Source organism: Scophthalmus maximus, chromosome 16 (assembly GCF_022379125.1).
Source record: "Scophthalmus maximus strain ysfricsl-2021 chromosome 16, ASM2237912v1, whole genome shotgun sequence".
Lineage (NCBI taxonomy): Eukaryota > Metazoa > Chordata > Actinopteri > Pleuronectiformes > Scophthalmidae > Scophthalmus > Scophthalmus maximus.
In genome coordinates, this window is record NC_061530.1 from 2,945,001 (window position 1) to 2,960,652 (window position 15,652).

Consider the following 15,652-nt stretch of genomic DNA (forward strand, 5'->3'; position numbering starts at 1 on the left):
ACCCACCACTGAAATTTTCACGTTTTCACCCGATGTGGCCCTTCAAATTCACCATTTTACCACATGCATTCATTCCTTTATAACTGAAATAAAATAATAATAAACATCAATCAAACTAAAAATTATAAATATCTAATTTGTGACCTGGAAGCTAATGACTTAAAACACATAATGAAATATTAGATTTAGGATAAGGAGCACAGGCCAGAGACGGCAGCAGGAGACATCTCCTGCTCACAGGGTCCAGGTGTTACCTGTTCCTCTCTCAGTGAATACAAATGTTTGCGTCTTATTCATTTTCATCAAGCAAAAGCTTGATTGCATCTTTATCTTAAAGTTTTAACTAGCAACTCCACACACTACCATTCTGAGATGCCACTGTTGCTTTTCTGTTAATGCGTTGTTCGCGATCCATGTAGGCTTATTAACAGCTTGGTTTCATTTAAACTGCTCTATTTTTGTTCATTAGTTTGGAATCTGTTCATCCCTAGACGGGTTTACAGCACTCCTCTAAATAACTGTCCTGGTAGAAAGAGGCTACCCATCCCTTTAATTTCTCCTTTCTGTCTCCTACTAATTACATTTATATCAGAGGTGTGCAGTGACTTTTATACATTGGAAAACCAAACCGCAGAACCCCCACCCCCATCCTGCTTTTACTACACTGTATTGTTCCTGTTTTTCCTGTATGTAACTCTGAACTTTTATATTTTTCTTCTCTTCACATGCTCAACCCTCATCACCTCATCATTTTTAAACCTCTCAAAGTGTAAAACTGTAAAAACCTATTACTAAGAAAACACATGGAGAAGTGGAAGTGGTAAGAAATTCCTTGTGCTTTACTGTAGCCATTCTGTAGTCCCTTTCCATTTACTCATAATGTTAACTAAATCAGAACACAGCATTTCAATTAGAACATTTTACATTTCAAACAGAACATTGATTCATTTTCTTTCTCTTCCTGCTTAGTGTGTGTGTGTTCATGTATCAAAGATCCAGTCACTCAGGGGCCATAGACAGCCTTCCTGACCTGATCAGGTGTGAACAATTGTGCCGCAGTCGTCCGCCATCTGGGGTCTCCATCTCAAACGAATGTGGCGTGGGTGCTGGACCCACAACTGTCCCTCTAGTGCGTGTGGGTACAATCCACACCTGCTATCCAGGCTGAAGGGGGGGGGGGGCAGGTTTTGGGTACGATGTTTCAGATTGTATGTTTGTGTTGTTGTAGTTTTAGGGCATCATCTTTTTCTCTGATGGTCTCCAGATCAGGCCACTGTGGTTGTAACTGTCCCAGCGACACTAGGACTGGTGTCCTGATTCTCCTCCCCACCAGGAGTTGTGCTGGAGAGAAAAAAAAATGATGGAGTGTCCTTCAGCTTGATTTTCGCCTTTAAGTTTACCTAGACCTGTGACACGTCTGGGTATGGTTTAGCGGAAGTGTGTTTCTGCATCATCTATGCTGTTGAGCTGAGTGATCATCTGTAGTCTTCGAATGGCAGGGAGACCTAATAAGGTTGTGGCCAGATCCTTCACAATGAAAACCTCCTCCTCAATTTTTCTGTCCCCTCTCTGAATGACTGCAAGACACTTGTCCTTTAACATCCAAGGGTTGGTTAGCAGGTGTACTCTGTGTGATCTCTGACTTGGGGATAGCTGTCACTGAGGCACCTGTGTCCACTTTAAGCGAAGCAGGCCACCATTTAAGTAAGCATTTCAGTCCACGAAGATGTCTGTGGATGACGCAAAGTTCACAGTTATGCCGCGCCTCATCCTCATCTATAGACTCTATCTTCTGGACTGATCTGTGAAATGGAATAATTTAGTGTCCTGTTCGCCAGACACAGCTAAAATCGAATAATTGATGGAGTGGATGCTGATTCAGGACGACGGAAACTGTGGATGTCTTAAGCAGAAGTATTTATTATAGGAGCTCATTATTGAGGAGACTTCAGGTCTACAGGTTCATAGTGTTTGGCATCCCAAGATAGTCTGCATCCCCAGTCTCTGTAGTGTATTTGGTTTAGAGTAATGTCGTCATCTCCCCACGACTTTGACCCCTCGACAGAGACTTCAGCTGCTCAATGATTGTTTTGGCTTGCCATAGATGAGATGACCTTGCTTGGTGCCTGAGAAGACTCGTCTTAAGAGTTTCTCAGGAAGGGTGGACGAAAATTCCTCAACAATCTGCACACAGCCTCAAAGTGACCGTTCTTATGGCATTTTTTGCACTCACCATCTTTTGCAGGGCATTCAGTCCATGAATGTCTAGGAGATTTGCCACACTCCCCACATTGTTTTGGCTTGGTTGAGGCAGGCTGCTGCTGGGTATAGCTTTTTACGCCGAGCTGGCTTCCTTCTGCAAGAGTCATGATATGCGCCTAAAAATGTCATCACTGGTCAGGTTGAGCAGGGGTCCAGAGAAAACTACAGAGTCTGACATTGCTTTTGCATAAGTTCACACTGAATCAATATTCATTTTGTGACCTCCGATTGGTGTAATCTGGTGTTGTTACTACCTACGGGAATAACATTTTTACCATATCTACATTTAGCCTTCGCCCGCAGTTTTATATGTGATTCAATGTCGCCTGCTCTGGACCCGGGAATACATTTCACTATGGAAGTTAGCTTCGCTAACTTCATGTTCCTCAGAATGGAGTTGCCAATAACCAGAGTTGTTTGTCAGCGGGTGTGTTGCTGAGTGAGGAGAATTTACAATAATATGTTGATTCACATGTTAACAGACAATGTGTTTGTATTCCACCAAAATATCTGATCTTGCAGTACAATATTCACAACATTACAGCAAATGTTGGAAGTATGTTGGAAATCTCTTTGGGTGCTTAAGGTTGTTAACTCCTATCTCTCCATTAGCAACAAAGCTGTAAGCCAAATCCACATCATCTTCACTCACGGTCTGACACTTTGACATGGCTCTGGTTACTACACAAGCAGAAGACACAGCAGAGTATTTCTGAGCTAAACTGTCTGGGTACAGCTTAAATGACTCCATATCCCTCCCTTCTCCCTGGGGGAGGGAGAAATGAATGGAGGGGTAGAAGGATGGAAAAATGGAAATCAACCTTGCCTGTATACTCTCTGCCCTCTAGATTTTTCTTTATGTTCATACCTTCTTCTCATTAAATCAATATTTCTTGTGGTTTTTGTGTACTGTATATACAATATAATTTATATCCACGCCTCCACTTTATTAGCCTGGGACCAGAAAGAGTCCAATCACAACCGATTATCTGATTACATTTTTGCATTGCTCAACAGACATCACATAATTCGTTGCTCTCACTGGTTGTACGTCTATCCAATTTCGTCCGGAGGCATTTTTGGTCTGTGTCCGTTGGTAACGCTTCTTGGAAATCAGAAATTAACCGAGAGGTCCCAGACTAATACGCATTTGAGTATTACGCTGGCTATGCCAGGCTACCACTTTATATCCACCCTACCTGCATTATTCCATGTGTTCCTAATTTTCTCCATCCTCATCTCTCCCTGAGCTCCCCTCACCTTCATCCTATAAAATTGAAAAATTCCTCCTGCGAGCAAAAGTGCATGGGATTAAGATTTCTTTTGTAATAATAATGACTACATTTAATCTATTTCGGAGAGGGGGCGAAGCAGGATATAAAGCAAGGTGTGAGGGTAATTAATCACCTTTTATCAGATAGCTTTTTCCCAGCAACCATCAACCAAGTCGGCCTCCATAAATCCTGACCACATGATAGTACACTTAATTTCCATTGCTGGGCACATCTATGAGTTTATTGTGCACAAATCCCATTCAGGGGAGTGATGGATAACCTCAACATCGGTCATGAGTGTATATCTCTGACCTCCACAGGCGTACACATTCACACAATAAGTGATATAGATCAATGTTCCATGCAAGAGTTTAAGCATACATGTATAACACTCAGCCTCTCTGGTACATTCACACTCTGGTATGCACCAAAAAAAACTAATACATAGCACACTTATAGACACAACCTTAAGCACAGGTACAGAGTTACACTTTGTAATCACAATGGTATAACTTTTCAAACAAAGGGCTTGAGCTTTAAAATTTCTAATAATCACATGTTGTAGATAATCACATGTAATGAAAAATAATAAATAAATAGGATACGCAAATTGTGTCCATTCATTTAATCATGTGTGTGTGTGACCAGGGACCTCATGTACAAGTGTTACATATGTACAAAATCATAAGAATTTGTGTTCCTCCAAACCAACTTCATGTCTCGGGTATGCACATTTTATTGGTTTTGGTTAATTGGATATACATGCACGGAAACCACTGGCATTAGTAATTTCTTTAGAAGTCTGTTGGACTACAAATGATAACAATTACTCCTCAAACTAATTTGCACACCTTAGGCACATTAGCTTCATTGGAAACAATAACACATTCATGTGTATGCAATTGAATAAGTGGAAATTAAATAAACATGCACAAAAGGGTGCAAATCTTAATAATAATATCAGCTTTGTCCTCATTGAAGGACATAGCAAATGGCAGAATTAGAAAGGAACAGGCCAAATTTCTGGTCGATTATAGCAACTGGTTTATCAGCTGTTTCAGATTTTCTGGCGCAATGCTCTTAGAACTGCGTGCTGTGTTGGGTGTGGCTTTAGAAAGGAACACAGCCAGGAGAAGTGAGTACCACCTTGGGTTTCTTGATAACAGCAGCAATCGAGATGGATCTGTCAGACAGGACAGGATTGTACCAGTTGTCCTTGAGCCACGCCATGTCAGCCAGGTATTTAGAGTTCCCATATGATGTAGTTGAGCAGGCCAACATTAAAGGGGCAGTAAGCGATTGTAAACCAATACAGATTTTTGTAAAAATTTGCGAATACTTCGTCACGGCCCGCGAGCTGTCGGTTCTGTGTTTGAATCTGGTCGCCCATCAAATGGAAATATGTGGAAAAATGAAATATATGTTTTAATTAAGTTATGAGGAAAGAGTAGTACATTTTGTGTGTGTGTTTGCTCATATGTGCACATGTGCTTGGGTGACTGGATAAAATAGATTGCATGGGCTTGAAGAACAATGAGGAATATGTAATACTGATTGATTGATTGTGTCCTAGACTGGTATATGAAAAGGACAATGTGTGTGTGTGCGTGTGTGTGTGTGTGCGTGCGTACGTGTGTTCATGTCATGTGTGTGCAGAGCTTGGCAGTCACTCTACAGAACATAACAAATGGGATTCAAATGCAAAATGCAGGGACGAAAGTATCAAGGCAAGTTGCTCAGGGCATTTGATAACATATGCTGAATAATATTCAGCTGAATGGCAGCATTTTGGTTTGCTGTGGCTCAGAAGTTAGACAGGGTCATCCAATAACCAGAGGGTCGGTGGTTGATCCCCCCTCCTTCAGTCCACAAGCCGAAGTGTCCTTGGGAAGGAGACTTAACCCTAGATAGCCCCTGAAAGCTTTCCGGACAGTGTACTAATGTGATAGAAAATTAGAAGTAAATAGCAGCGTCGTATTAATATGTGTGTGAATGTTACTTGTACTGTTAAGCGGTGGTAGATAGGACTACAAAAGCGTTTAGCATTAGATCAGCTCTGTCCTTTGTCATGTTGGCGCCCCATCGTTGGGGCTGGTCAAGATCACTATCAGCTATTGACTCTGCCTTTTCTAACTAGATCATTTTGGGGAGTTTGAAATGCAAACTCTTATTTTTCATCAGGTTTAATATACAAACAGAAGTAGGACTTAAGGCATGCTGCTCAACATTTTCAGCTATTATTTGTATTGTTACAGTAACATACTTAACGGGGCAGTAAGCGATTCTAAAGCATTGCACGATTTGTAAAAATCCAGGAATATTTCCTTGCGGTCCGATAGCTGTTGATTCTGTGTGCACCAAAAAAAATCTTGGTTTTCGGCTCAGCCCTGGCGCTGTAAATCAGAACCAAAACAAATGGCTTGGGGCGCGCCACACAACGCTGCGAGTGCAAGTAATAATCACACGCCGATACATTCAGAGACGTGCTTAGCAGGTGGCGCTGCAATTCAGCAGTTTTGGCTTAGTTGTTTGCAAGTTGGTCTCCCATACCTGAGGACTTCGCGGCCCGGCCAGAGCAGCAACAACAACAAAGAGAGAAGCAAGCTTTCTCCACGATTGCTTACTGCCACTTTACATGTGAGAGCAAATGCAGTATTCATGCATTCAAGATTAAGTACCTTTCAATTTTCAGTATATATTTGTGCCCATAGAAAGTCATTATACCTTTCATTTGTTGTACAGCCTTAAATCAAAACCCATTCCAAGAAAAAAAAATTCCAGCATTATTTACAAATTTTGTCTCACAACATCAAACTATTGGAAGTCATCAGTCCCCTGGTTCTGGTGGCTATACTAGCTTTGCACACCTAGATTGAGCAATATTTTTCCATCAAATATAAATCAGGGCTCTGACTTGGCCACTTAAGGACCTTCCTAAGTGTCAGCCTTTGCGTTGTTCTTTTGGTGGTAATATTAGGGTAGTTGTTTTGTTAGAAGACGAATTACCTGCCAATCTTTAGCTGTCAAGCAGAAGGAAGCAGGTTTTTATTAGTTCAGTTCAAACAAGTTATTTTTTATCTTATTTTCACTTTGATTATGATTTTTTCAGCGCACACAGAGAACCGACAGCTGGCGACCATGATGAAATTTCCGCTAAATTTCACAAAAAGTGTAACTGTTACTGCCCCTTTAATGGGTTTATTTTGCAAAACAAATACCTTTCCCCAACAGTTTGACTCTAGACTCAACAAATTCCACATTACCTGGATTTTAATGCCTCAATGAATGCCAACCGACCTCAAACCATGGGTTAGGTAGGCTATGGCTTCATTGCATAATAAAACATAGACATACACACGGAAGGAATATGTTTCATAATATTCAATCCATGGAGTCAACACGCAGCAAGAAAAACAGTCTTCTTGATATTATAACATTTCAGGGTTTTTTTTCTGGATGATTGATATATGGTGGTATTTATTGTATTTATAATGTTTTATTGAAAAAAAATTCAATGAAAAAAATGTATCCAATTCCGTACTACTGTGAGTACATCCAAAGACTGATAGAGACATGTATTAAAAATATGTATTAATTTGCACCTGACAATAACCTAAAAAAAAAACCTTCCTCCTGTTTGACTGTTTTAAAACAGTACCCATCAGTTTCAAGAAATTTATTAACCCCCACCCATTTTCTTTTTATTCTCTCTACTATATTTATGACTAAAGGGAGTGAGAAACATTGTGAGATGGATCAACAACACATTGCTGTGTTTGGTCTTTTCATGGGTTTTTTTGGACAGTAAAATAAGTACAACCCAAAAGTGACGAAATTTAGCCTACAAATGTTTCAGAGGAATTTTATGCACAGAAAAAAATTAAAATGAGTGCTGTAACATTATTTTTAATGTGTGTGTGTATGTGTGTGTGTCGCTCTCTCAGTAACAGGCTTTCCGTACCCCAGTACAGGAGCAGCCATGGCCTATAGAGGGGCCCATTTGAGAGGGAGGGGCCGGGCCGTCTACAACACGTTCCGTGCTGCACCTCCTCCTCCGCCTATCCCTGCCTATGGAGCGTGAGTGCACACAAACACACATTATCAAAAATATCTGACAGATCTTCACAACAGAAAACATGCAACTGCTTAAATCTAATTCACTTTACTTAAACATAGAAGCTGGCATGCACAAAAATACACTCTCACACACAAACGTAAACACACTCACACACACACACACACATAAAACACAAAATGCAATTACAGAAGAATACTGAGTGGAAAATAGATCTAAAAACAGAGCTTCTAATAGAGCGGAAAATTGCTCTTTGATTCCAGAGAGGCAAAATTTGTCTCTCTTTTTTCTTATATCTTTCTTCATTCGGCTGTGAATGGACTGCTACGACCTGCCCTGCACACTACTATTGGTCCGTTTCAAAGAGAGTGAGAGAGTGAAGGGAAAGATGTGGGGAGAGAGAGAGAGAGAGAGAGAGAGAGAGTTCTCGGGTTGAAAGAAAAGAAGGAGAAGAGAAATGCAGATGAGACAGAGAGAGTAAAGGCAGGAGGCTGAGAGAAGAATAATGTGAGAAGGGTTTAGTTTGTAATGTATTATGTACTGTCTTCTGGTAAAACATATTAATTATCTTTCAATTCAATTCAATTCAGAGCTGGACAAAGAGGAGGAGAAAGAAGAGAGAAGGACCAAAAACAGTTTTGTAGCTGTGAACTGTATTTAATCACTTTCAGACTGAATGTTGTAATGACAATAATTATATTGATACTTATAGATGTATTAATGTTATTAATAACACATTACCAGTTACCAATATTATTATTAGGATTATTATTAGGATTAGAATCATTATTACAGGAGGGTTTGATATTGTAATCTCATCCCACCTCTTAGGTTCTGCCTCAGGGATTACCATTGAATTTGTGCCTATGTTTCTGGCAGATGGGGCAGATGATCGGTGACTGAGCATTATCAGTTGATAATGTAACTCCTTTACAAACTCGTCATGTGTGATAAGCTGAGAAATAAATAAATAAACGTTTCATAAACCGCTATTTGGTGAGCATCATGTGGAAAAATTATTTTAGGATAGGAATGTGTTTGCTGCATTGCATCACATATGATATATTCTCCTCTTGTAACGCCTGCCCATTGTCACCCCTAGATATCTATCCAACTTTAAGGTGTAGTGTGTTAATGTGGTATGTGTGTGTGCATATGAGCAAATTTTGCCCATTCCCCAGTTTATCAATCTGGAGGCAAGTTGCTGGGTTCGAGGTGAACCCACAAGAACAGAAACAAGGGGTCACTCAAATATTGTACAGACTCATGTGGAAGTCTGTTGTCCACATACTTCCAGACAGAATATCCATATTATAGTTGTGACTCTTAAATTGAGAAATTCTTGACTAAACATCATATGACACTTTGAACTAATTATTATCCATTGCTGCAAATTATGGAAGCCTATAGAGGACTTAATTCAAATGATAATGTAAATGTGAAAGTGAAAATGTAATTCAAGAATAGCATTTTATGTTTTTTTAGTACAAATCCAATAAGTACAAAAAAAATAGTACAAAAATAAAAAAATGCAATAATCCTATTTTAGTTTTCATTTTCACATCATTTAATGGGCATTCTAGGACTATATGCCATGGACTTCACCACCATGCATGATGTAAGTCAGGTAACAGGGTTGCTTAGTGCTGTGGTGCTTGTCGCTCTCTGGCTACAGGTTCCCAAAAGGTAGCCTATGGTGTGTCGCACATACAAACGTCCTAACTGAAGACCTGCCTCGATGAGAGGACTGACAGATTGCATTTTCAAATCAAAGTTCTAAGAGCATGGTAACATGTAAATTCAAATGCTATTACTAGGGGTGCTGTTTCACCTATTGCATTAAGTCTTTGAAAACGAAAAGTCAAATGTAGTTTGCAACTTCATTTTCAAAAGGTTAGAAATGCATTTTAATTTTAATTGTGACCTACCTATTGCTTGCCTAAATGGAAAATTAGACTGCATTGGTTATTTTGCATTTTCATTTGAATATTTTCCACTGAAGAGCAGGTAGTCTTTGAAAAAAAAACTATATTCTTATAAAATTGCATTATCATTTTAATTTAGTCATACAGTAGAATGCCCGTTCACAAAGTGAAAATGAAATTAGATTTTTGCATTTTCCTGAAAATTTCTTCTCAAAAAAGACTATAATTATAATGCTATTTTGGAATTACATTTTCATTTTCACATTTACATTATCATTTGAATTAGGTCCCCTATAGGCTTCCATAGCGAATAGTGTTTAATGTTTGATGTCCTTTGTCAACAGTTTGGTCTACCAAGATGGCTTTTATGGGGCAGAAATATATGTAAGTCAAAATTCTAATATTAACTTGTATTTATTCCTTTTGCAGTTTTCATTATGGTCAATCATTAAAACTAATGTGGTGCTGAATATCTTGTTCATTTGACCGAGTGCTTTACAGTTGTATTTGTACCTTAATTTTGGTGCTAACATTGTGTACCTAATTAGAGGTGATATTGTGTCTCTTCTCAGGGAGGTTATGCATCTTACAGGTATGCCCAGCCAGGTGGCACCGCTGCAGCAACATACAGTGACAGGTATGTTGGCTTCCAGGTCTGTGAAGGTTTCATTGTAAAAGATCATGATTTTGGTTGCATTTAGTATTTCTCAAAACAAAGCATGTATTCCTTACCTGCCTTAAAACACCTTGCCAAATATGTGCACAGGCATGTTGGTGTATGGATGCCTACATTAACCAAAGATCCCTCTCAAGTCACTAAAACTAGTAAACTGTATCCCAGGATTTTTGAGAGGCTAAAATGTTTGCAGTTAGGCAGTTTGGCTGATTGGGGACTCAAATAAAGTGGATTCAGTTCTAAAGTAGCTGGCTAAACAGGTTGTATGGCGCATTTTTTTTTCGGGGGGGGGGGGGGGGGGGGTATAGTAATATAACAAGTAACGTAACTAATTACTTTTGATACCCAGTCAAAAGTAATGTAATATAATTACTTTTTAAAGGAGTAATAAATAAAAATTAACTCATTACCCTTCCTGAGTAACTTGCCCAACACTGTTTGTAACTTACAAAGCTAATAATAGGCACTATTCTCAATGGATATGTAACTATTGACCAAGTATTAGACTGTGACTGTACTGTTAGAATTCCTGTTTTAAACCCCGAATGGACATACAGATGAGAAAAAAGTGGATCTACTAATCTTTAAAAATGCATATATTGCCCAATACTCATCAGTTTATTTTAAACCTTTACCATGGGAAGTTTTAATGTCATCCTCCGAAATTTACATTACATCAGAGGTGGCTGAGCCAGCTCTGTGAATCCAGAAAACACACATAAATTCCAAGTACCCTGCAGGATGCCATATGATATACAACCAAACAATTTTTGTGGAGGCTTACCTGAACAGATTATGAACAGAACTAAAAACAATTTAACTTCCTGCCATCCACCCACAGCTCGGAAACAATATGGGTACACACAACAAAAGCCACCATAGGCCAGAGAGAGCAATGTGGTCAGCTCCATCTTTCAAGTGTAATTTTCCTCAGAGCGCCCTGGCTCCTTTGCGCCTCTAATCCATAACACTTTGGTGTCTTATGCCCTACCTTATAATCCCTGCCCCTGCATCTGACCTAGGCCCTTCTCTACCCAGACCTGCTGCTCCTCTCCCAGTGCAGCTGCCCTCAGCTCTCTTGGAGCCTGCAGTATGTTAGTAATTCCTCTAGAACAAAAGGGATATGTGTTTGTAGAAAAACTCATGTGTACTTCAGTGTGTTTGAGTAGTACCTGGACCCTCTACCAATGCTGTCTTGGTGTGTGTACAAAGGTGCTTGGGGAGTTAATCTTAGGGAGCATGTCAGGTCTGATAAGAAACAGCCACGGCTAAAGCCTGTAGGCCTACGATAATGTAAGATTTATCAGAGGCAAGAGCAAGCAGCATACTCAGGAGAATTAGGAACAAAGCAGAGCAGGTGTGGGGAATGTCTCTCTCCAAAAGACTTGTTTCCTTTCCTTTGTTTTTCTCCTCTTTCACAATCCCTCTTTCTTGCTCTTACTGTTATTTGTTCTCCCTCTGTGGCTGATGTCGAGCATATCCTTCTCCACTCTCCCTGTTTCATCTTTTACACTGTGTGGCTTTCATTCTATTCTTTAAGCTCTTTTGATTTAAAGGGAAGCCTGGGTAGTGAGATGGAGGTGGGAGGAGATTGGGCAAAGGCTGGGGGTTTATTTATAGTGGGATAAGAGATGTCTTACACACACTGAATGAGATGGCAACTCAAAGGTTCATCCTCATCCTCTTTTTTCTCTCTAAAATGCACACACACGCACACAAACTTAACCATCACAATTAACCTAAACCGAATTAAATATATTTTTACAAGTACACACACACACAGAGGGAGAATCTCAAATTAAATCAGTACTGGACTACAATTTGACCTTATCCAGCTTCCATTATTTGTCAAATGGCAGCCACCCTTCAACACCTTCAACCCTGGAGACACTATCTTTTCAGTGTCAGTTTTATACCCTGCTGTGTTTTTGTCCAAGACTATATGTTGTTGGGTTTTTTTTCATTTTGAATTCAACAGAAATTAACATACACTCACCAGGCACATTATTAGGAACCCTGTACACCTGCTTTTAAAATACAAGTGAGTAGCTTTTATGTGCTATGTGTCCAGCCTGGCACCTGTCACCTCGTTTCATATTTCTTCTGTGAGCGTTCTGGGTTTCATTATTGAGCAGGGGCAGGTGAATTGAACTCAGCTCATGCTTGATGGGCCTTGTGCCTTGGAAGGTTCAAGTTCACCCCCACATACCATCCAGGATCCAGAAAATACAAAGCCAGATGCTTTGTCCAGTCAGGCAGACCCAGAGAAAACCCAGGAGATCACCGAACCCATCCTACCCCCCTCCCGTGTTATTGCAGCTGCTGCTTGGTACTTGGAAACCGCAGTCCATGAGGCTCAGTCCACACACTGAGACTCAGGTAACAGCCATTGTAATCGTTTGTTTGTGGCTGATCCTGTTTTGTCCCAAGTGCTAGTGGGGTCACTCGTCTAAGCTTGCCTGTTATCCAAGTTTCCTCCAGACCCCCTCCTTCCTACAGCAAAGGTCCTTTGGGCTGTCTCTGTCTCCTGACACACTGGTTGCCTGCTCCGTCTGTGACCATGCTAAGGCCACCAAATAGGTACCAGCAAGCTTACTACGTCCTCTCCCTATCCCTAGTCAACCCTGGTCTCACATAGCTGTCGACTTTGTTACAGGTTCCCTGGCCCTAGTCGACCCTGGTCTCACATAGCTGTTTCCTCAAGTTACCCTTGGTGGCTGAGACTGTGGACCTCTTAGTTCATTATTTCTTTCGTTTGCATGGAATTCCTCTGCACATTGTGTCAGATAGTGGTCCATAGTTCACATCCCAGGTCTTGAAGGCCTTTTGTAAGGCTCTGGGGTCCTCTGCCAGTCGGTGCTCTGGCTACCACTCCCATTCTAACAGGAAGGTGGAGTAAGTCAACCAGGATCATTGCGCTGTGGGGCTGCGTGCCATTCCACCAGCTGGAGCTCACACCTCCCCTCAGTGGAAAACACGCATAACTCTCTTACCAACTATGCGACACGATTTTCATGGTTTCACTCAGTTGTCAACCCCCTTTGTTTCCGGAACAAGAAGAGAAGGTGGCAGTTTCCTGGTTCAGGCAAAGTTCTGCCACTGCCACCTGGTTTGGAGTGAGGCCCGGTCACCTCAGCTTAACACCTCAGCCTGGAATCAACAGGGGGGGACTGCCGCCTTACCCTGACTTACCAGCCCAGACAGAAGGTGAGGTTATCAACCCAGGACCTACCTCTCCAGACTGGAACATTCCTGGCCTCCGCAAAGCTTCATTCTGGATGCCTCATTTCTAATTGACTTCAATAGGAAGCATTCAGACAAGCCCGGTAGGGTGCTCAGAATAGCCCATTGAGGGGGGTTCCTGTCAAGGCTCGGCTGTGATGCTGGTGTTTTTCAGGACCTCCTCCCTTCCCCTGTGTGTGTATGTTTCTGTGTGCGTATGGGTGTGTGTGTGTGTGTGTTTGCACTCAGGTGCGGCTCATCATCGGCACCTGGTGAAGCAGGCATACCTGTGCGCCATCACCATTATCTCCTGGCAGTATAAAGACGCCAGCTATCCGGCCAGACATCGCCGGATTATTGTCCTAGTTATGCCAGTAGTAGACTAATGGTCGCAAAGAACTCTAGACTTAATTTCCCTTGTGAAATGTTGTGTACAGAATCTGGATCAGATCCAGATCACTCCTGTGTAGGAGTTCCCCTGGCAGTCTAGACTTATAGCAGCGCAACTAAGAGATGGTTCAGGACTCACCTGAGCAGCTCTAACCTATTATTCTCTTTGTAACCAGGTTTCAGTCATGCGGAATTCATCAATTTGATGATCAATTCTCAGATCATTCACTGGCATCTTACAAACTCTAAGCTGTGTTACACTCCAGTCATCTGGACTGCTCCTGGGTGCCTGCTCTTCCGCCTGGTTTACGCTACAAGCTGCCTTTAGCTTGTTTTCTCTGCCAACCTGCTGGTCTGCTGCAATAAAGGACATTGCCAACTCTCCCCGTGGTGTACTGCTCTTGGGTTCAATCCCCCCGTTACAGTACAATCTGACCAGTCATGGACTCAGCAGGCGCCTCGTCACCATCAAGTCGCTTAGAGAGGATTGAGAATGTCCTCCAGCAACTAGAAGCAGCAGCTTGTAACCAAGCACAGACTCCTGCAGCGTAAACCACCCAGATGCAGCAGCTAACAGCTGCTTTTACCCAGTAAGCTGTTCCTTCACCCCCAGCGCCGCCGGCTCCTGCACCTTCTTCGCCCACGTATGCTCCTGAACGCTATGTTTGGGATCCTGAAACTTGTGGTCCCTTTTTGACAAACTACTCCCTGCTGTTTCACCTGCAACCCCACACGTTTGCCTTTGAGGAAGCTAAGGTAGTATTCGCCATCAACCATCTGACGGGGAGAGCTCGTCTCTGGGGAACCGCTGAGTGGGAGAGATGGACTCCTGCCTGCGCCTCATTCCAAGCATTCTCCCAAGAGCTTCGTAAGGTTTTGGCCTGGGGGTTTCCGGCTCAGACCCAGCACGAGGTCTGATGAGCATGCACCAGTGGAACCAGTCAGTGGCCGACTTCTCCATAGACTTTCGAATCAAGGCCCGCCGGAGTGACTGGAACTCTTCGGCCCTCTGCTACGCTTTTCTTCATGGTCTGGCTGACTACATCAAGGATGAGCTAGTCTCTCATGATCTCCCGCGACGTTGGACGAGTTGATTGGGTTGGCCATCCAAGTGGCTCTTTGTGTTTGGGCTCGGAGACAGGAGAAGAAGCAGGCCTCTTCGGGTCATCAACCTCATGGCCGTCAACAGAGATTCTCCCCTGCCACCAGCTCCACCACCCCTGCAGGACTACAGCCAGGGGGTCCTGAACCTATGCAACTAGGCCACACCAGCCTTACACCGGAGGAGCGGGAGCATCGTCGTTAGGCTAACCTCTGCCTGTACTGTGGCCATGCCAGCCATTTTGTCTCTCGCTGTCCAGCAAAAGCCAGAGCTCCCCAGTAGAGGTGGAAGTACTGGTGAGCCATACTCTGAGGCCCTGCATTGACTACCAGGGACTCAACGACATCACCATCAAGAACGGCTACCCCTTCCTCTCCTCTGTATTCGCGTTGCTCCAGGGATCAACCATTTTCACAAAGCTCTACCTACGCAACGCCTACCATCTGGTCCGGATCCGGGAGGGCGATGAGTGCAAAAACCGGCTTCAACACCCCCAGCGGACATTATGAATAATTGGTGATGCCCTCGGTCTCACCAATGCCCCTGCTGTGTTCCAAGCCTTGGTGAATGACATGCTGAGAGACATACTAAATCGTCACGTGTTTGTCTACCTGGATGACATTCAGATTTTCAGATGTCCACCACGTCCAAACTGCCTTGCAGTGTCTTCCCGAGAACTCCCTCTTCGTGAAGGCCGAGAAGTGTCAGTTCCACGCCACTTCTGTC

At 42.4% G+C, this 15,652-nt stretch overlaps 1 protein-coding gene across 4 annotated transcripts in view; it reads left to right on the forward strand.

Moving 5' to 3' along the window:
- The window catches only part of rbfox3a (RNA binding fox-1 homolog 3a), a 529,247-nt gene that overhangs the window by 487,386 nt on the left and 26,209 nt on the right, over positions 1 to 15,652 (forward strand). For all 4 annotated transcript variants that reach the window (XM_035612518.2, XM_035612516.2, XM_035612519.2 and 1 more), the window contains 3 exons: positions 7,481 to 7,613; positions 9,881 to 9,920; positions 10,109 to 10,173. In XM_035612518.2, the coding sequence (XP_035468411.2) occupies positions 7,481 to 7,613; positions 9,881 to 9,920; positions 10,109 to 10,173 (238 nt within the window). The remainder of the gene's footprint in view (positions 1 to 7,480; positions 7,614 to 9,880; positions 9,921 to 10,108; positions 10,174 to 15,652) is intronic.